The sequence below is a fragment of the Molossus molossus genome, unplaced genomic scaffold (genome assembly GCF_014108415.1).
Source record: "Molossus molossus isolate mMolMol1 unplaced genomic scaffold, mMolMol1.p scaffold_m16_p_10, whole genome shotgun sequence".
Classification (NCBI taxonomy): domain Eukaryota; kingdom Metazoa; phylum Chordata; class Mammalia; order Chiroptera; family Molossidae; genus Molossus; species Molossus molossus.
This window is the reverse complement of record NW_023425345.1, coordinates 27883668-27904670: the sequence shown is the minus strand read 5'-3', so window position 1 is coordinate 27904670 and position 21003 is coordinate 27883668. Positions and strand designations below refer to the sequence as shown.

The window sequence follows — 21003 nt, the reverse complement described above, 5'->3', positions numbered from 1 at the left end:
ACGAGGTCTTACAGACCCTGGGAAACTGGACGGGGTGCTGCCAGAAGGCAAACAGGGCTGTAAAACGATAAGATGCCTTGGAGCCTGGATGGGTCCATTACTCAGAAAAGAAAATACACTTTGAAAATCGACCAAGAACAGTACACAGTTTGACTTGGTCACTGTGCCTGGACCCTGACCCCCTCTGGGAGTTTGCCTCAGGAATGCTAATCATTCTCCGGTCCCAGGAACAGGCAGAGCTGTTTTTAACATCGTAGAAAAGTAACTATCTAGTTGTCAGACTTCAAGATCCTGGAAGGAGAAACACGGGCCACGGGCCTTTATCCTGCCCCCTCCAGCCTGTCCCCCGCTGGACGTAGCCCTTCTTCCTTACTAGTAGGAGTGTGAGAGCAGAATTTCCAGGCTGGCCTGCTGCTCTCCCATACTGCCAGCATTATTGGAATAAATGCTCATAGATGATTCAACCCTGTCTCTGCTTAATTTGGCTCAAGTAGTGACAGGAGGCCCCTGACCCATTTTGTGTCTTGTTTACAGTACAGGATAAATGGTCAGTAAATTGATCATTTCAAAATTAGCATAATTTCTTAAATTAGTATGGTATTAACAATGTTTTGAACTGAGGTGGTAGTCATTTTGCTTGTATAACATCCAAGCAGAGTATGTGTGCTGATGATGTCACTGTAGTGACAGGAATTAGAAATACTGAAACAGTAGGAATAGGTATACTTGGCTCTTCTATGTGTTAGGCCTTTGCATGAAATTTATCACAATTTTGAACATATAATTAGTGCCAAAGTGTTTCTTTTTAGCTGGTTATTGAATTTTAGTAACGAGTATTTTTCTTCAGCTAGTTATTAAACCAGCATTCTGATTTGAACATAGAATCTCCCCCAAATTATGTTCTAACTTATAAATAACATAATAACTTTCTTATAATTATATAAAAAAAGAGGAACCTAGAAAATTATTTTTGAGTGATTACAATGTGTTGATTTAAAGGCATAAAATTACTCTTCCTACGTTGGTACTGGCCTTGAGAAAATACTGTTTCTATATGGCCTAGAAATTGTTGCAATACCTTTACAAGTGTTAGCCACTGTTATTATTTTTACTATCATTATTACTATTATTATAACAGTTTTATGTTTTTATAGTTTTCCCAGTTTATTCAGACATGAAAGTTCTCTATTTCTAAGTAGAGACCAAATGACAGAGCAAATGACAGAGGAGAACAGATGCTGTCATACCGATGGACAGTGCTGGGCAGAGGTACTGAGAAGCAGTCACTCTGGGAGACCCTGCAGGGGACAACTTGCAATGACTCAGAAGGTTCAAAGCAGATTGTCTTTTTATGTTTTAAGCACAATCATTGGTAGACAATGTCATAGTGTATTGCTTAAAAAGTGAATCTCGGTGGTCTTTTAGGTAAAGCCTTGAAGAATGATGATAAACCCCTCATCTTGGTTTTAGCTTAGACTGAGAGACATGGATTAAATTAACTTGAAATTGAAGTATACATACATCAAGATACTTTGTCAAATTCAAACAGGCAAACAAGTAAACAAAACCCTAAATAAACAAAAAAAAGGCTATGACATGTTCTCAGAGAACAAATTGTTTTTAAGGACAGCTCAATATATGAAGAGCTACTAGTTGTGTGTTAGCCAGATTGGGCAGGTGGTGTTCTAACACTGAGTCATGACTCATATTCATCGGCTGGAGAATTGCTATCTGATGTAAGCAAGAGTAAAGAAAAGGAAGTCTAAATTTTATCTACCACCTTTCTTTCCCTCCCTCCCTCCCTCCCTCCCTCCCTTCCTTCCTTCCTCCTCCCCTCCCTCCCTCTTTCTTTTCTTTTCTTTTCTTTTCTTTTCTTTTCTTTTCTTTTCTTTTCTTTTCTTTTCTTTTCTTTTCATCTATCTATCTATCTATCTATCTATCTATCTATCTATCTATCTATCGGGATCTTAAAGCTTTCTAGTACAAATTTAACTTGCTGATTTAGCTTATTATAACCTCATTTATTTCTTTTTTTTTATCCTCACCCGAGGACATTTTTTGTTCAGGTAGAGTGGGAGGGAGAGAGAGGAAGAGAGAGAGAGAGAGAGAGAGAAACATCGATGTGAAAGGGACACATCGAGTGGCTGCCACCCGCACAACCGACCAGGGCCGGGGACAAACTGCAACCAAGGTACGTGCCCTTAGCGGGAACCGAACCCGGGTCTCTCAGGACCGCAGGCTGATGCTCTAACCGCTGAGCCAAACCGGCCAGGGTCATTTATTTCTTCTTAGAGTGATTTCTACATATTCTGTTTACTTTCCTTTTAAAATTTTATTGTTTAACATTTTTGTTGTGCTTAACTTAGATCTTTTTGTTTTTATCTTTGTAATTGGCAAATATTATTTTCTATGGAAGTTAAGAGGAAATTATAGTAACTATGATTTATAAAAAGTATTTTCACAAGGAAATTGGTGCTCCATTTCAAATCTTTTGGAAGCTATTATGACAGTTTTAGTGTATACTTTGAACAGAATTAAGTAGATAATTTAGTATAGTTAACTGAATTTGTGAGTCTTTAAACTTAACGTGATAAGGAAAGACTTTGTCTCCTTGGCTTTTAAGTTGGTTTAAGAGTTAATAAAAATTAAAACACCTTCTTACTTTTCAGTAAGAGTTGATGGTTTTCTTATATATGGTCCATATGTTGTAAATTGGATTTGTCTTTTAAAAGCCTAAAGGAAAACAAACATTTGTAATTGTTTCCTTTGCAAGGTGTACATTGTAATTGCTATATTTAAATATTTGAAAACCTCTGTATTGCTACATAAACATTGTGACAAGTGAAACTATGATTGCCAAATGACAAAAGTTTCTATATTTAAAATTCAATTTAGCAAATCAACATTTTCTCTTCCCTTTTCAAATGCTCTCTTATTCTGGCAGATCACTATTTAGAAAAAACAAAAACCACAAACCATGCATTTATTTGACTGTCATGAAGAATTAAACATGAAAAAATATGAGATATTGTGGCTATCACTTTTCATTAAAACCAGCCGCTGTGGTTTTAAAATGCTAACCAGATCAGAATCAGCACAAACCCTGGGGGTTTAATTCTGAATGAACCAGCTTGTTTTGAAAGAGTATTTCTTTCTTTCTTTTTTTTTTAATTTTGGAGGAAACTTGCACATACATCTATCTCATTTGGTCTTTCACTAGCCATGTGAGCTAGGAAGGCCAGGCGTGATCTCTATTTCACTGATGAAAAAATGAGACAGAAATTTAACTGGCTTGCCTAGGCGAGTCTGTGCCAGAGATAGTGTGAGGTCCAGCCTTTCACCTGTGAACACCTGTGTCTTAACCATTAGCTCTAGATTCATAATGTTTCTCCGGTCCTTTGTCCTGGACAGACATCTAGATTGTAATAGTGATGTGCTCTGTCATATTCTGTAGGCTTATGAGATCCTACTGTAAAACACATAGGAGTTTTATAAGCTGCTCTTAAACCATTAATAGCTTGAAATGGGCCATGGTAGGACTATTAATACCATGGAAATTAGCAGGCACTACAAACCAGCGTTTTATTTTCCCCCTGAGAAATGGTTTACCTGTATACCACTGTAGCAAAGTATACATTGAAGAAGGAAAACAAACAACAATAAAAAACATAGTAAGCCAATTTAATATAAATATAATTTTATAAATATAGTACTTATCTAGGGTAGAGGTCAATATTTATATGTTCCTTAATTTAGAAATTTGCTTCTGAGCTGCAAGTAGACATGGGCAAGACTCAAAAACGCTTGGATTAAATTTGAGTGTTTATAAGTCCTAACCACTTTTTAAGATCTAGGTCACATTCTAGCCTTCGTGAAAATTATGGCAGCTGGCACGGCTTTTCCCTTTTCTGAACCTGTAGTGGGCTTCAAATAGAGCCATGTACATTGAGGCTTATTGATATTTACTGTGTGTTTCATATGCATTGATTCGTCTCCCTAAAAATATAGTAAACTCTCATGAGCGAGACATGGACTTTTTTTCCTTCTTTCTTGCTTTGAATAAATATTTAGTGAACACCTATTTTATGCCTACTACTATCCTTACTGCTTGAGAACCACCAGCTATCAAACAAAAGCCATGCCCTTATGGAGCTTATAGTCTAGTAAAGAGTCAGGAATGAATTTGAACAAATGAAAAATATAAATGTAAGTACTTCGAAAATTTGTTTGTAGTGTGGAGAGTGTCTGACAGTGGGTTTTTTATCTATTCACGGAGGTCAGTTAAAGCTTCCCTGAGGACACTGTGATTAAACTCATATCTGAAGAGTGAGAAAGAATTAATTAGAAGTTACAAGGTTTTGAATATCATTTCTTAATATAGACTTTTTATGCCTTCCCAATCTGAATTAAGTTCCCTGGTTACATGGCCTCTATATTTCTGAATTTTCCCTTTTAAAGGTAACGATTTTTTAATTTCGTAGTTATTTGCTAAGTGTCTGTTTTTCCCTCTAGACTCTTGGCCTAAAGCTGGGACTATGTCTGTTTTGTTTACCTTGCAAGTAACTGATACATAGTCATTTGGTAGTTGTTAATGTTCCTACTCCCTTTGCCAGTGTCTTATAAGAAAGTTGGGATATGTCCTATCTACCTCTCATTTATCAAGAAGACGTTGAATATAATACCCTGGGCGGGTCAAAAGTAGGTTTATAGTTGTTCATGTGGAAAATGATACAATAATTAATAAATAATAATACAAGAATAAACTCTGTGTTTTGCGTACTCACACTGCAGACCTACTTTTGCCCCATCCTATGTATGAAAGTCAGAAAAATAAGACAGTATCCAAAATAGTGTAGTGCTACAGAACCCAGGGAATACCAAGTATCCAGTGTGAAGTGAAATAGATCGGGTGTAGCAGTATTGTTTAGGAGAAAAAAGAAAAGGCCACTGGATTTGGCAATTAGAAAGTTTTACTTATTCTTATTCATCTTGTTTGAAGGAAATTTGTTTAATTTGTGAATAGCAAAGTTTATTTCTGAAGTTAAATGTCTGGTATTGATTTTTAAAATTGTTTTCCTGTGGAAAGTAAAGGGAATGTTTAAATGAACACAAAAAAAAGATGTGTCCATGTGTATGTATGTATATAAGACATATAAACATACTGTCCAATGTGCTATGGAGGAAGGAAGAAAGAAGGGAGGGAGGAAGGAAAGAAAATTAGGTGCGGGGAAAAGACAAGGAAATTGATGGGACTGTTAAATGATTATCCTTAAATGACAGGACTCAGTGATATTTTCCCCCTTTGCACTTTTATGTATTTTTATACTTTTCTATATTTCTCAACTCTTTAAATTGAATTAATCCATATTAGTTTATAATAAAACAATAAACAAAGTACAGCTTTATGAAACTGACCATTGATTATGAGTTTGATCTTTTTTTTACTTATCTAAATTTGCTAACAAATTTAGTATATTAATGTTAAATGTCAATTGGGTCTTTGTTTATATGACCATTTGTACTTCTTGTGCCTGGGCTCTTAAGGGTGGAGATATTTGTTTTGTATTTCTAGCATGTTCCTGGCAGTGACAGGTATTTGTTGAATGAAGAACCGAAACGGAGGTGTCTTGACTCTTTTATTGCCTTCAATCTTTGTACCTTTCTTTTTTTTAAGAACATATGATTGAAAGCTGCGATGAATGGTCATATTTCTAATCATCCCAGTGGTTTTGGAATGTATGCATCTCAAATGAAGTAAGTTGGAAGGTTTATATTTGTTGGGTTTTTAAAATTTGATTTGGTTGTTTTGTTTTATCTTTTTAATGAAAATATTACCTTTATTTTTTTATGTAGTTCATTTCTCATTAACATATTGTGTCTTTGTAACTCTAACGTGTGTTATCATGATAAGTTTGCTGTTTCTGGTAAGAACGAGATGGCTAAGTAACATCAACTCCAGTGGTAGTGATTTAATTTTTTTTTTTTTTATCCTCACCCGAGGACATTTTTCTATTTTTTGTACAGATAGAGTGGGAGGGAGAGAGAGGAAGAGAGAGAGAGAGAGAGACATCAACGTGAAAGGGACACATCGAGTGGCTGCCACCCGCACGACCAACCAGGGTCGGGGACAAACTGCAACCGAGGTACATGCCCTTAGCGGGAACCGAACCAGGGTCTCTCCAGACCGCAGGCCAACGCTCTAACTGCTGAGCCAAACTGGCCAGGGCTAGTGATTTAATTTAATACAAGATATTTTGTTCTGATATTTTAAGTTTTATTGTTTTCTGTAGTTGAGTATATACTCTATTTCACAGCTTTCAGTTTCTCTGGAGCATTCTATTAATTTTCTTCATAAATTATTGGCATTTGAGGATATTTAAATACCATCTAGTCCAGTCCATAGAAATATTAACCATTGGTAGTATCCAAAAGAAGATCAGACACACAAACCAAACAATCCCTATGGCTTCGGGTACAACTTGCAGTCACCAGCCTGACTTAAGTGGCCATTGCCTTACATTTGTGGTTAATATTGATGTTATTTTATGTCGGCCATTGTGGTATATAGTTTGCTCATCATTTTTCAAAACTAGGTTATTCACATCGTAAAGAGTTATGCTTCCCCTTTTCTTTTTACAAAGATTATTACAAATCTCTTTAGTGTTAGTCAGTAAGAAACACCCAGTGAGGGACGGGCCAGGGCGGGCCAGGGTGGGCCGGGGCAGGGAGGACTGTGTCAGGTGCCACATTTTCTTGTCCGTCAGTTATTCGAGGAAGTTTGGCCACACCCTTGATCCCCCCCGCCCTTTTCTTACAACAAATGTCCATTTAATCATGAATTTATAAATTTTTTTTTTCTATTAAAGAACACTTGTTTCTGTTTCTTCCATTCCTTCTATTTATGGTCATTATCTCCTATGTGAATTTTTACAGCATCTTTCTATCTGGTTACCTTGCCATTAGTTTCTGGATTGTCTTATTTAAAAAAAAAAAAAAAGATCATGTCACTTCTTTGTATAAACACATTTACTGTACCTAAAGAATAAAATTTAATTATGAAGCCCTCTGTTTGCCTTCTCCACTTCTCCAGCCAGTTGCCGACGAGGCCTGTCACCATAGATGCGCCTCCCCTCACACACCAGGCTTGTTCTGGAGCCGGGTCCAGGGGCCTTTTCTTCTCGGAGTCTCCTCTTGTCTGAGGAGCTTCTTTCCATTCTTTTAGACTCTGCTTTAATGGACATTCTTGGGCCTCCTGATGAAAAGTCAGCTCTTTTGTCGTATCCCGCGTGTTACAGCTGTTAGTGTGACCTGGGTATTACATTCTATTGGAACCATTTTACTTGTTTCATTAGCAATACCCTGTTCCCCTAGCCCCCATACCACGTATTCTTCTAGTTTCGGGCTAAATAAATGTTTACTGAATAAAAGGAAAAAATAAAAAATTTAAATGATATGTTTATTTAATATAATGTGTTAGGAACAGGAGGCTAGATATAAGGTAAAGCTGATCAAATTTAATGAATAAGTATTATTTTTGTTAACTTCATTTCAGTATTTGTGAAAACAGTGAATATTCTCTTATAGCTGTAATCACAGAGCTTTATATAACCGGATTGCTGCTCTGAACTCTATTATTTAGTATGGCAAACTTAAACTCTTCTAAGACATTTTCAACCTTGGTCAATCTCCTTGGCTTTGGTTCTAACTTGGCATTTGCGAGGAGGCTGCGATGTGCCAGCCTGAGCCCTCGTTTGGGTGGCAGGGTTTGTATTCTTGTTCCTGACCACTCACCAGAACAGGCCCTGTCTTATTTTGGCAAATCTAGTCAGCATAAGTTCAGTATGTTTGTTTAAAGCACACGGTGATCGTGGTACGTTGGAATTTTTATTTACAATCTTGAATTTTTATTACTTACTTTGGACTTTAACTCAGCACGATGACCATTTTTTATTACAGTGGCTACGGATCATCACCCACCTTTTCCCAGATGGACAGAGAACAGAGTTCAAAAACAAGTGCAAAGGCTCTTTATGGTATGTTATTTATTCAATATGAGTATAATTCTATTTTTAACCACTTATTTTTTTACTAATCAAATGTTCAGAGTCATGGTTTGAACCCTTGCTTTGTTTTGTATTCTTTGGAATGAAGTAGTGATAGGTAAGAATTGTTTAAAAAAGAGTGTTCACAAATACTACCAGTGTTTTGACCTCTGCTGGCTGGCATACCATGTGGAACTACGGATGAAATGCGTTTCGGTGCTTTCCAGGGAGTCTTGCACGGCACCAGTGCTGTAGGTGGATTCCACATGCCAAACAAGCAGGCTTTCTCCCCGACCCTTCAGCAACTCCCAGTGTTCTTTTCAGGCAGGCTCAGGTTATAAATAATGTCATTACTACAAAACAAGTTGAGGACCACATATGTTTAGGAAGGCATTTGTTTTTACAGGATTTTTATGGCCTTTTGATATTGTGTAAAAATAGAGAATCAGAATATGATTGTGGTTAAGAGCAAAGACTCTGGAACCAGACTTCTTGGGTTCAAATTCAATTTCACCATTTATTAGTTGAGTGATCTTGACCAATTAGTTTGCCTGTATTCACCTCATTTCTGCTTATCTGTATAATGGGGCTATCTCATAGGATTAATACGAGAATTAAGTGAATTGCTACCTGTAAAATGCTTAGAACAGTGCCTGGGTAGTAGAAAGCATTATACATTTGCTATTATTATTATTATTGACATTATTATTATTGTTATCTGGGAATTAACATCATTTTCTAGATTTGGACTTTTTTTTTGACATTATCTAGATCTACAATGTCTTGGCTATAGTTAAATGAACAATTCTGTCTTATGATTTTTTTTCCTGCCTGTATAATCACTGACTACACTTTAGGACTCAAATTATACATTGAGAAAATGGATTTTATGTCATACATGGATGGATACATTTTCTTCTGACCTTGTCAATTTGATTTGTGTTGGTTTCAAGTTTCCTGAGTACTGTATTGTGACATTCTTACTATAGTCTAGTAGTTGTGAATGGTAGATCTAGAGAACATATACAACAAATACTTATTTAGTGATATATGGTTTCTGACTTTAAGGCACTTCTAGTCAATGACTTAAAGAAACTGGAAAATAAGTTTTTGTTTATTTTTTTTCATAAAGTAATTTCTTTGGTCTCTCATTTCTAGACAAATATTTATTTTAAGTGCTTCTATGTGCTAGGCCTTGATCATCATAGTCTCTTTCCATGTTCTTTCATTCATTTCAAAGAGAAATAACAGATGGGCATGCTTTTACACCATTTTGATGAGGAGGGAGACTAGTAAACATAATGTCCTAATAAAGAGCTAAATGAGCTTGGATGGTAGTGTGTATAAGGTGCACTGGGGGTGGTCAAATTCTTCCACGTGGGTCAGGGAGGAGGTAGTCAGGTGGAATTTTGTAGAAGAGTTGAGCCTTAAAGTAAACTCTGAAAGTTAAGGAGTATTTTCCAGGCATTTGGGGTAGCAGGGGTGGGGGCTGTAAACATCAGTATAAACTCTGTTTAGAACTTGACCTAGTTTCTGTGAAGGTGGACCATATTTGCCATGATTACTTCAGGATTCCCCAAGCTTAGCACAGTGGCTAATGTATAATTGATGTTCAGCAAATACCTGTAGAATGAATATAATGAATTAGTGAACTGCAAATAGTTCGATGTTAGCGAGGGTATGAGGGAGTGTATTGGGAAATAAGATTGAAAAAATACACATGGTCCATATTAGGAGGAATCATACTAATGAATTGGACATTGATTAGAGGGAATGTCCAGCCATTGAAGTGTTTTAATCAGGGAGGTAATAGGTCACATTTGTCTTGGGTCCCTTTAGTAACAATACTGAGGGTAGATTGAGTGTGTATGGATAGAAACAGGGGAATCAGATATCTTATATGATACCCCTATGACTTTTGTTAAACAGAAAGAGTATTAATGTTCTCATAAATAACATAGGCCTAAAAGTCTATTTTCAAAGAGCTAAGAAAGGAATAAGGGATAAAAAAAAAGTAGGATTCATCTGCAAATTTTAATGTTTACAATGTATTGGCACAACTTTATAAAACCATAGATTCAAGGACTGAAAATTTTTAGCTCGTAAGCAGTAAATTATTTCCCCTTTTTTACTTACAAAGCAAACTAAGTTACCTTGTTAAGGTGAGGTGATTTCTCAAAGTCACATAAGTCTTGATTGTAAGAAATGACAATTTTTATGTCATGTGATGTAAATGAACAGTTTATAGATAAAACAGAATGTATAAAGAGGAGATAGAAAGAGTCAAAATCAAGAAGTATTTATAAGGAAGAAAGATGACTTCGCAATGTATTGGGCTTACAAGTAAGAGGGTTTTAAGTTCCCGGAAGTTGCAGATAATGTTTCCTTCTCTTTGTTTCTAATACCTGCTACTCCTTCCCAACACACTACACAAACGCACACACACACATGCCTTCTCTCTAACAGATTCTCAGTAAAGGCCTAGAATGAATGGGTAGATAGATGATGACGGTAGTGAAATGTATGCATGTTTTGAACAAACCTTTGCAATAAACAAATTCCAGTTGAAATTTTTAACTACATTAAGTTAACATTGGGAGTGTTTAGCCTCCAAGTCTGCATAGTTTTAACTTTCTCTTTGTAATTAGAAAATTTGTGGAGAGATTTGTAACGTAGTTTATTTTGTCACAACATATACATTTTCTTTAAAATTTTCTCCTTTCACAATTATTAAAGTAGTTGAATAATCTTTCAAGAATTAATTGCCTTCGTGGGTGGTATATTAACTTCTTTGAGGTGTGAGGATCCTATTTAGTGTACTGGAAAATGGGTTTCACAGTAATGGCCGCTGTTTTTCCCACTGACCACAGGCTCGATGCTGTATCAAGAGTTTTGGGTAGCTTGCTTTTTTTATGAGAACACTTTTGAAAGCTGACACCCTAATGTCAGTGACATGATCACAGAAAAAGTGTGGGTTTTGGTGTCCAAGTGATCTGCGGCTGAATCATGACACGCTACCAAAGGGCTACCATTCTGAGCAAATGATTTAACCTATGGGCCCAGTTTTCTCATCTATAAAATAGAACATGGTAATAATATTGTGATAAGTTTATATGAGAAAATAGAAGTAATGAGCCTATCATGGCAGTGGGGACAGGTACAGGAGAGTCACTTTTAGTCTTGGGTCCTCAGACCAATCAAGGCCCTAACATTTAATATTTTAATACATCCAAATGATGCTATATATCTGTCTAATCACAATACTTTGATAGGATCAATAGGTAATCTTCATGGTATATAATATATATTAATGTATATATTATCTTTAATTTATTTTTGTTACAGATGTTTCTTTTTTCCCCCCATTGACACCCTCCTCCCACTCCCCCACCCCCACCCACAGCATTGATTATGCTTATATGGATATAAGTTCTTTGGTTTATCTCTTTCTGCCCGCTCCTGCCCCCACCCCCACTCCTTCCTCCGAGGTTTGTCAATCTGAACCCTACTTCTATGCCTCTGAGTCTATTTTGTTCATCAGCTTATTATTAAGTCTCAGCCTTAAGTTTGAACTTTTTTGTGATATTTGCAAGAAAGAAAATATATTTGCATTTTTTTCTGCTTTTCTTTTTTCTTTCAGGGAGCTAGCAGTAAGAATTGAATATAAATAACCCTTGAACTGCACAATTTCTGTATATTTGACTTGACTATAAACTTCACTGTATTTTTACACGGTGTTTGCCTCACCTTTGTCAGAGTAGAATTTCTGAACATACCACTTCTACTAACAGATCTCTACCCTGAGTGTTTTCCTTTTTGTACCTATCTCTCTCTCTTCGTCTCTCATTCTCCTGGTCTAGTTGAGGACAGTCTGTTTAATTGTCGTAATTGAAGCCCAAGCGATGTCTCTCACACATTTAGGAGGCCCTGGAGTGTTACAACCCATTTCTCTGCTCCCTTTCCTCATTATTTCCAATATGCATTTGATTTATTTTACATGGAGAAAACATTTAAATATATTTTTGAAACAGAAAATTTTTGAAATTCTTAAGAAGTGCGTGGCCCAGGATTATTTATCACTAGGACGTTGGGCGGTGGTAGGGTCAGACTTCAGCCTCACAGAGTGTGCCCGAGCGTGGGGCTCAGGACAGTGGGCAGTTTTCCCCACTTACCTGAAAATGTTGAAGGTGCTCTTCTCCTCATGGGATAGGCTCTTTTAACCATTTGCTGAACAGGCAAGTACAATTCTTGAGTAACGTAATTTTGTAAAATTGACCTTATTTGTATTTAACAGCAGTATCTTAGTTCAGATGCTGATTTGTCCATCGGTGAATATCATTGCCTAGATCCTGAGAGCTTGTCATTGCTACTCGGGACTCCTTACCGATTCCCAGGGAGCACCTCTCCTTCGGGGAAATGATACACTAAGATAGTGAGAAAGGGGTCTTCACTGGTGGTAGAAAGTTTCTTACTGTAATGTAATATGATCTATTTGAAGAGAGAAATACTCAGAAGCTGCTTTTATGTTTTTTCCCTTTTTAATTTCCAAATCTTTACTTTCTAAGGAATTCTTTGTGTCCCTCCCCCCAAGAAAAATACAGGGTAGAGCAAAAGTAGTTTTATAGTTGTTCATATGGAAAATAATACAATAATTAATAAATAATAACACAAGAATAAACTCTGTGTTTCACATACAACTGTAAACTTACTTTTGCCCCACCCTGGAAAACAAAAATTGTTTGAATATTAGCTGTTTCAAATCTTGCTATAGCAATACAGGCAAAGGGGAATTAAGTTGAAATACTGAGACATGCATATTGTTATTGTACTAATTGAAAAATTAAATGAAACCTAATATTTTATTATGACTTTATTTTTTAGAGCAGTTTTAGGTTCACAGAAAAATTGAGGGGAAGTTACAGAGATTTCCCACATACCCCCTTGCATATAAAAAACCTCTTCAACTTTCAACATCCCCCACCAGAGTGGTACATTTGTTGCAACTAATGAGTCTACATTAACATATATCATTATCACCCGAAGTCCATTGAAAACTAAATTAACGTTCCTGATCTGGAAGTTGAATATCAACTTTTGTTGCAGCATATCAACTCAGTAATGTTAAAATGGTATGTAAAAAATTTTCATCCTTGGTTACCGAATTCACCTAGTTTCATGTCTTGGGGTTTGTATATTCTGGTCCATTGGATAAAAGCTATTAGGAAAAGTAGTGATACAACCAGTGGTACTACAATTGAGTAAAGTTCATTCCTGGTTCTAATTGATTCAGAGAGAGAGACAGAGACACAGAGACTGAGACTTGCTCTTATATTGGGAGTCAAGCAGCTTATAACACTAGAAACCCAAACTCAACTGCCAGATTCATTATCATTTAATACACTACTTGACTGTGATTTACACTATTAATTTGGAAAGACAGCTTTTGAATGTAAAGAGATAAGATATAGTAGGTGATTGGCATTTGCACAGATTCTGAAGCAGTGGTTTCCAACCTTGGCTGCACGTGAAATTTGCCTGGGGGCTTTGATAAATCCCGGCCCAGACTGCACCCAGACCAGTCACATGGGAAACACCAGACAGCGGGACCTCGGCAGTGTTTTTAAAGATTATTCTAATGTAAAGCCAGAGTTGAGAATTTGCTAGAGAAAGTGGTGAACGTCATTGGAGGCTTTATCTTGAGTATCATTGAGACTTTATTTAGGATTTTCACACTGTTTTAAGGCTTTTGGTGAGATATTCAGCTTAGGAGCATAATTACTATTTACAATTGTACTTCAGAGCACATAAGATCATCATAAAAAATAAAGGTACTGTAATTGGCTTTTGAAAGCCCTTTTTCAAACTTTCCTATTAAAATGTTAACTTTTACCTTCATTTATTCATTGACTTAAATCACTGAAACTACTTGTTTATTTATAAATCCATTTTATGGCATTTCTACATTTTCCCCATAACACATACATCTTTATTGTATAACATCAAAGAGAAAGCAGCTTCTGAATTCCTAAGTAGGTTCTTAATTTGTAATATTGGAAATGGTACTGTATCTTCTGGGCAATGAGAGTGTTCAGCGAACATGGTACTATTTACAAATACTGTCAGATGGTCAGTATTTTTCTATTTCTGTAAAGTATGTTTCTGTGGCGTTGAGAAACGATGTGTTAGGAAATTTGGGGAAATGAATTTTACTACTTCATAATGAGAATACTTAATTACAAACAATACAGTATTTTTGACCTTAAACTGTTTGCCTATTACTTATTGAACATCCTAGGGCTGCAGTATCATAACGGGGTACCATGGCAGCTACTGCCATTTCTTTTGCTGTCCCCTGGTTACACCAAAGGAGATAGAACCACCTTCATGTTCTGAGTCTGCCACAGAGAATTGTCTTAGAAGATGTTGAGCCAGTGATTCGGAAATAGTGATTATTTCTAAAAGACTGTTGTTAGATATATCCTTGAGTTACATACTGTATTTCAATTATAATGGTTTCTCCCACAACAGTTACCCATTTGTTAAAGCTCACATAGATTAATGCTTAACTAATAAACAGAAAAAATCATACTCGTGTCCACTTTTTAAAATATGTAGAATACAGTCATGTAAGTGAAGGTTTATGTTTTGTCATATCAGAACAGAAAATTTAAGGTGAAAACAGATCTTTCTTTTTGATGACATTATTTTGGTAGGACCAGATGGATCATACTTCTTCAGATCATCATCCAAACAAAAAAAGAAAGGTAGCAGATACTGAGTTTTATAGTGTGTGTGTTTTTATTAAGTAACTTTAATGCTGCAAAAGCAAAAATAGAATATATTAGAATAATATCAGAGTGACATAATATATAAGGTGTATGAATGTTTTCATCTCAGTTTTAAGGTAAATATAAATGAAAAGATAATTTCTATTATATGCATTATAAAAAAAAAGAATTTATTGAAATCCTTAAATAATTCTATGAGTTACCATTCTAAGTCTTTGTACGTGCTTTAAATTTTTGTACTTGATTTGCTTTTATGTTCAGCAGAAGTTTTGACTTCTGTTGTAGGAAGAGCTAAAGGTTTCTATATTAACTGAAACATGTATATATTTCCAAAAATTGGTTATTAGGAAAGCTAAGGAGTGTGTGTGTCGGTGTGTTTCTGTTCATGTGTGTATGTGGGCATGGAGGGATAAATTTTAGTACTGGACGTGTCCTGTGATTTGACCTTGTTAAACCGTTTTCTTTTGCAATAAGAGTGCTGAGGCCCAGAGTTAAATGTCTTGCCCAAATTTAGTCTCCTACTTAGTGACAGAGCCAAGGCTAGAATCACAAATTTGGTTCCCGCGTGGAGTTGTTGTTTTTAATCATAGCATTCTGCTTTAAAAGAAATACACAGCTCTGAATTTACAAATAAGCAGCTTGCTTGGTTGGCAAGTAACGTGCACAATATTGCCTCCACATACTTTATATTTTATTTTGGCTTTGCAGCATTGTACAAAAGAAAATTAAAGGTTTATTTTTGCTTTTAAGATCATTTGGTGCAGTAACTTTCTACCTAACTTTTTTATTTGTTCTAATAGCTGATATCTGCACATCTGAGTATCACTTGTGTTCTGTAGCTGTGTGAAGACTGTTACACTTCAGTGGAATCAGCATGACTGGATCATGTTTTGAATCTCCTCTAACATTCTTCATAGTTTGGATATTGTGAAAGGAGATGTGTCTTGCAGTGCCTATTATTTTAATAGTCTGACTCATATAATACAGTATCTGTGACAATATTTATAAGTCTGTCTTGTTCTCAGTGTCCTAAAAGACGAAATTGACAAACCAGTTTTTATCCTTTTCCCAAATAGTGGGTCCCTGGTTAACAAAACCTTAAGACCGAATACCTTTTTCTTTCTTACAATGTTAATAATCGTGTTAACCTTTGGGATTGTGAAAATTTATATGAAGGTCAAATTGTTCGTGCATTTCATTTAAGCTTCCTGGTAGCTTTTTCAATTATTGTGAAGAATGACTGTTTTCAGAGATACGGCACAATGGTGACTTGTCCACTACTGTATTTATATGTGACATAGACTAGTTTGAGAAGGCCACAAGACACTGACCTATGAACTTCAGCCTGTTAGCGGGTAAATAATATCTCTTTAAACTTCTCTTTCAGAACAAAGGAAGAACTACGCACGTGACAGTATCAGCAGTGTATCAGATATATCCCAATACCGTGTTGAAGTAAGATGCTTTGATGTTTGCTAAAATTCAGAATGAACCTTGAGGGGTTCATTTCACTGCCAATAAAAATTGTGTTTTACTTCATTCCTCTGATGTATTTGATATTGTGTTGACCTCTTTCTTTTAGATTTTTGGAAAACAGATGTTAAGTATAAAAGTATTTTGTTAGGGGTCTATTTTCATATAGAATAAATTAAAACAAGTACTTATTTATGACTGTCAGCCTATTTCTATTAAAGACAGGATGAAGGCTTCTATTTTATATTGGAGAATTTTGTTGGAATTAAGCCTTTGATAGTTTCAGTGAGTTGTGTAGTTTTATCTCAAGTCATTCCTAGATCTATTTAAAGTGTTTTTAAAAACTTTTTCTCTGTTGTTATCTTTTAAGATATATGCTCACACATCTTCTTTGCTTCTTTATCCATTCATCTGTGTGGTCACAGCTTGTTTCCATATTTTGGCTATTGTAAATTTTAACCGCAGTAAACCTAGGGGCACATATATCATTTTGAATTAGTGTTTTCATATCTTCAGATAAACATTCAGAAGTAGAAAAGCTGAATCATATGTTAATTCTTTCTTAATTTTTTGAGGAACGTCCATACTGTTTTACATAGTGGCTGCACCACTTTATAATCTCACCGACAGTGTATGAGGGGAGAGTGATTTTTATTTATTTATTTTTTATTTTTTTGGAATTTATTAATTTATTTTTGTTACAAATGTTTCTCCTTTTTTCCCCATTGACACCTTCCTCCCCATCCCCCCCACCCCATCCCTGGCTTTGTTGTCCGTGCCCATCGGTTATGCGTACATGCATATAAGTTCTGTGGTTTATCTCTTCCCTCCCCCCCTCCCCCTTCTTCTGAGGGTTGTCAGTCTGTACCCTGCTTCCACGTCTCTGGGTCTACCCTGTATCTCAGACTGTTATGTTCATTATATTCCACAAATAAGTGAGATCATGTGATATTTGTCTTCCTCTGATTGGCTTGTTTTGCTTAGGATAATACTTTCCAGGTCCCTCTATGTTGTCTCAAAGGATAAGAGATCTTTCTTTCTTATGGCTACAAAGTACTCCATTGTGTATATGTACCACAGCATTTTTATCCATTCGTCTACTTATGGACACTTGGGCTGTTTCCAGATCTTAGCTATTGTAAATAGTGCTGCTACAAACATTGGGGTACATATATTCTTTCTGATTGGTGTTTCAGGCTTCTTAGGGTATATTCCTAGAAGTGGGATCACTGGGTCAAATGGAAGCTCAATTTTTAATTTTTTGAGATAACACCATAGTGTTTTCCATAGTGGCTGCACCAGTCTGCATTCCCACCAGCAGTGTACTAGAGTCCCCTTTTCTCCACACCCTCGCCAACACTTGTTGTTTGATGATTTGTTGATGGCGATCATTCTGGCTGGTGCGAGGTGATACCTCATAGTCATTTTAATTTGCATCTCTCTGATGATTAGTGATGTTGAGCATTTCTTCATATGTCTCTTAGCCATTTGTATGTCCTGTTTGGAGAGGTGTCTATTCAGCTCCTCTGCCCATTTTTTTAATTGTGTTCTTTGTCTTCCTTTTGTTGAGTTGTATGAGCACTCTATATATATTGGAAATTAACCCCTTATCTGATGTATCTTTGGCAATTATGCTCGGGGAGTGATTTTTAAATTGCTATTATTTTCGGTTTTTTACCTATCTCAACCTTGGTTAATGAAGTACGTGGTTTTAGTAGAGTGAAAGTTTGACAGTTGTCACAGACCAGAATTGCCGTTGCTGCTCCCAGTTACTCATGTATAGTTTTTCCAGCTGCCATGTAGATTACCCGCCGTTCAGCATTCACATGACAAAAGTGCAATAAAATGGGGGCGGGGGGCATTAAGAGAATGTTATTTAAGCTGTTTAGAATTTGTTTTTATGACATGTATATGTCATTTAATATGTCTCAATATCAAAACAGATTTAGCTATTTTATGAGTCAAGGCATCATCTATGCAACTTAACCTGCTTGACTTTATTATCTCAGTAAAATAACCATGAAGTTCTAGAGTAATCTGTTTGTCCCTCACCTCTTTGCTAGTTGACTTCAGTTAGGTTCGCTTTGCTCTCTTTTGGAAAATGTGTACTAAGAGACTGTGTGCATGTTACAAATATTTTTTCTTTTTGCCAATCACAAGCACTTGACTACCTTCGTTCTGGATCGGAAAGATGCTATGATAACTATTGATGATGGGATAAGGAAGCTGAAATTGCTTGATGCCAAGGGCAAAGTGTGGACTCAGGATATGATTCTTCAAGTGGATGACAGAGCCGTGAGCCTGATCGATTTAGAATCAAAGGCAAGTTTCTAAAATTTATAGTTTTATTTGTAAGAAAGTTCTACAGATATTTATGTTTACAATTAAGTCAGATTGTTGCAAATTTGGGTGAAGGCTTGACCAAATAAAATATTTTTGTCAGTGATTTTTAAAAAAATACTGTATATGCATTATATATGCAAAATAAGTTTTTTAAACTAGAGATGGAGGCATACATCCCTTTAAAACCACCCATGGTAAGATGAAAGAAATGAGGGGAAAATACACAGTGCTACAATAAGGCCCCAGTGGGACATAATCGTTTATGAAGCAGATTAATTACGTGCTCGGCTGAACCGCGTGTCAGTAAATAAGTGGACTGGGATGGAAGGGTGGTGTGTGCATGAACTTCTCATCATCTCCACAGGGGACACCTTTCTCCACACACGCACTGGCAGCGAAGATGCTGGAGCTCTCAAAAGAACTTTTCTGAGCCCTGTCATCTAGTAACAGCCGAGCTCCTAAGATAAGGAAAATGACTGTGTTAATCACATCAGAGTGTCCTGGTAGGAGTCGGGCGGAATTTACCCTCGCCTCCCCTTGCCTCTCGTCCACTGTGTCCTGTAGGAGAGCAACCGAGTGCTTCTCTGATCCTCGTGGTTCGAGTAATTATAGAGAAAGGACAGTGTTTAATTTACTTTAGGAAAGAAAGAAAATTTATCATCTCTCTGGTGTGTCTGAGAAATTACATTCTATTTTAATGGAAACTGCATTTTTTATTTCACCTTTGCTGGATCTCAGGGATTAGGGTTTAACGTAAACGTACGGTGTGATGTATAACTATGGGTGTCCATAATGAAAGTTGCGTTTTCTATTACAGTTATCAGGGGTATTGTATTTTATGTACATCATGACACCACTCACAATTTGTGAAAAGCCATTAGTGTAAGGATGAGCACCTTACATATTTCATTAAGTACAGAATTCTAATAGTGAGCAGAAAGTTCATTTGTTTTAAGAAGTACTGTAATTATTTAATCTGTTGGTATTTTATTGCATGATTCTTTATAGGTTACAGAGTATTCACTTTTATACCACCAAATACCTTAATCATTTTGAAGAGTGTATTTCATACAGAGACCCATCTGACCCTGTCTTATATTTTTGGCTGGATTCTGGCTATATAGTGAATTTTTGCATTTGAAAGATTCACTGAAATAGACAATTTAGAAATGATAAATTATTCTTAGCCTAACATTTGTACGTATGTGTATGTATGTATATGTGTGTATTCATGTTTGTATGTATGACTCTACAGTGTTCAAGTTAAAAAAAAAATTCTGACATTACATAGCCGGAGGGAAAAGAATGTGAGATGGTGAATCATTTTGGAAAGAGGCCTTAGTTTACTTCTTTTGCTATTTAAGGCATCATCTCTACCTCATAATCTGAGGAAATCCGAAATGCTAAATTCAATACTCTGTTTATTAAGAACATAACTACATTTCTCTGGGGAAGATCTCCATGTTTTTGGTCCTTCTCCCAACCATCATCTCCACCTCTACAAGAATCTACTAATAGTCATTGTCGGTATGATTGGTGTGCTTCAAAAATTACATGTACATGCCTCAAGCTCTCTGTGGAATAGATTATACATATGCAATAAGAAATCAGGCAAATTCTATTTTTACTTTGCAGAATGAACTGGAGAATTTTCCTTTAAACACAATCCAGCACTGCCAAGCTGTGATGCACTCCTGTAACTATGACTCTATTCTTGCCCTGGTGTGCAAAGAGCCAACTCAGAACAAACCCGACCTTCATCTTTTCCAGTGCGATGAGATTAAGGTAAGAGAACAGTGAACTTTCTTTTCCTTTAAGCAGATGTCCTGGTAGCTTTTGAATTATTTACTTGGATCATATGGCTGGTAGGCACTCAATTTTTAGTTCTAAATTTTTTAAGGAAAATAAATCCCTTAGTGTTTTCCTTAGGGTTCTCAGGCCAAATAAAGAAAGAGGACATACAATGGTATTTTAAAAATCAGATGTATTCTGTTTATTAAAAAAGTGTAGATAATGTATTAAATTCTCTATGGAATGACTTGGACTTATAATTAAAATTGATTCTACAGAAATCGTACTTGATGGGCAATAAAGAATCACGCAATATTATTTTATTCTACCCCAGTCACAAAGCATATTACAAGACATTTTCCAGGATATTGATTTAAAGTTCCCCATTTAATTATGTGACTTGAATAATTGCTCAGTGTTTGTAACCCCCCGTGATAATGTGAAAATAGTTGAGCACAGTTACCAGTAATAACACTCTATATATCCTGAAGATTTATATTTCAGAGTGTACTGTAATTTTCAAGCAATTATAATTTGTGATGCTTTATTGGACACCAGAAGTTACA

General features: G+C 36.0%; 1 protein-coding gene across 6 annotated transcripts in view; it reads left to right on the top strand.

Annotated features, from left to right (window-relative positions):
* The window catches only part of EPS8 (epidermal growth factor receptor pathway substrate 8), a 168960-nt gene that overhangs the window by 94950 nt on the left and 53007 nt on the right, over window positions 1-21003 (top strand). For all 6 annotated transcript variants that reach the window (XM_036252543.1, XM_036252544.1, XM_036252546.1 and 3 more), the window contains 5 exons: window positions 5675-5754; window positions 7957-8033; window positions 16218-16285; window positions 18464-18625; window positions 20282-20431. In XM_036252543.1, coding sequence (XP_036108436.1) covers window positions 5696-5754; window positions 7957-8033; window positions 16218-16285; window positions 18464-18625; window positions 20282-20431 — 516 coding nt within the window. In that variant the 5' untranslated portion in view covers window positions 5675-5695. The remainder of the gene's footprint in view (window positions 1-5674; window positions 5755-7956; window positions 8034-16217; window positions 16286-18463; window positions 18626-20281; window positions 20432-21003) is intronic.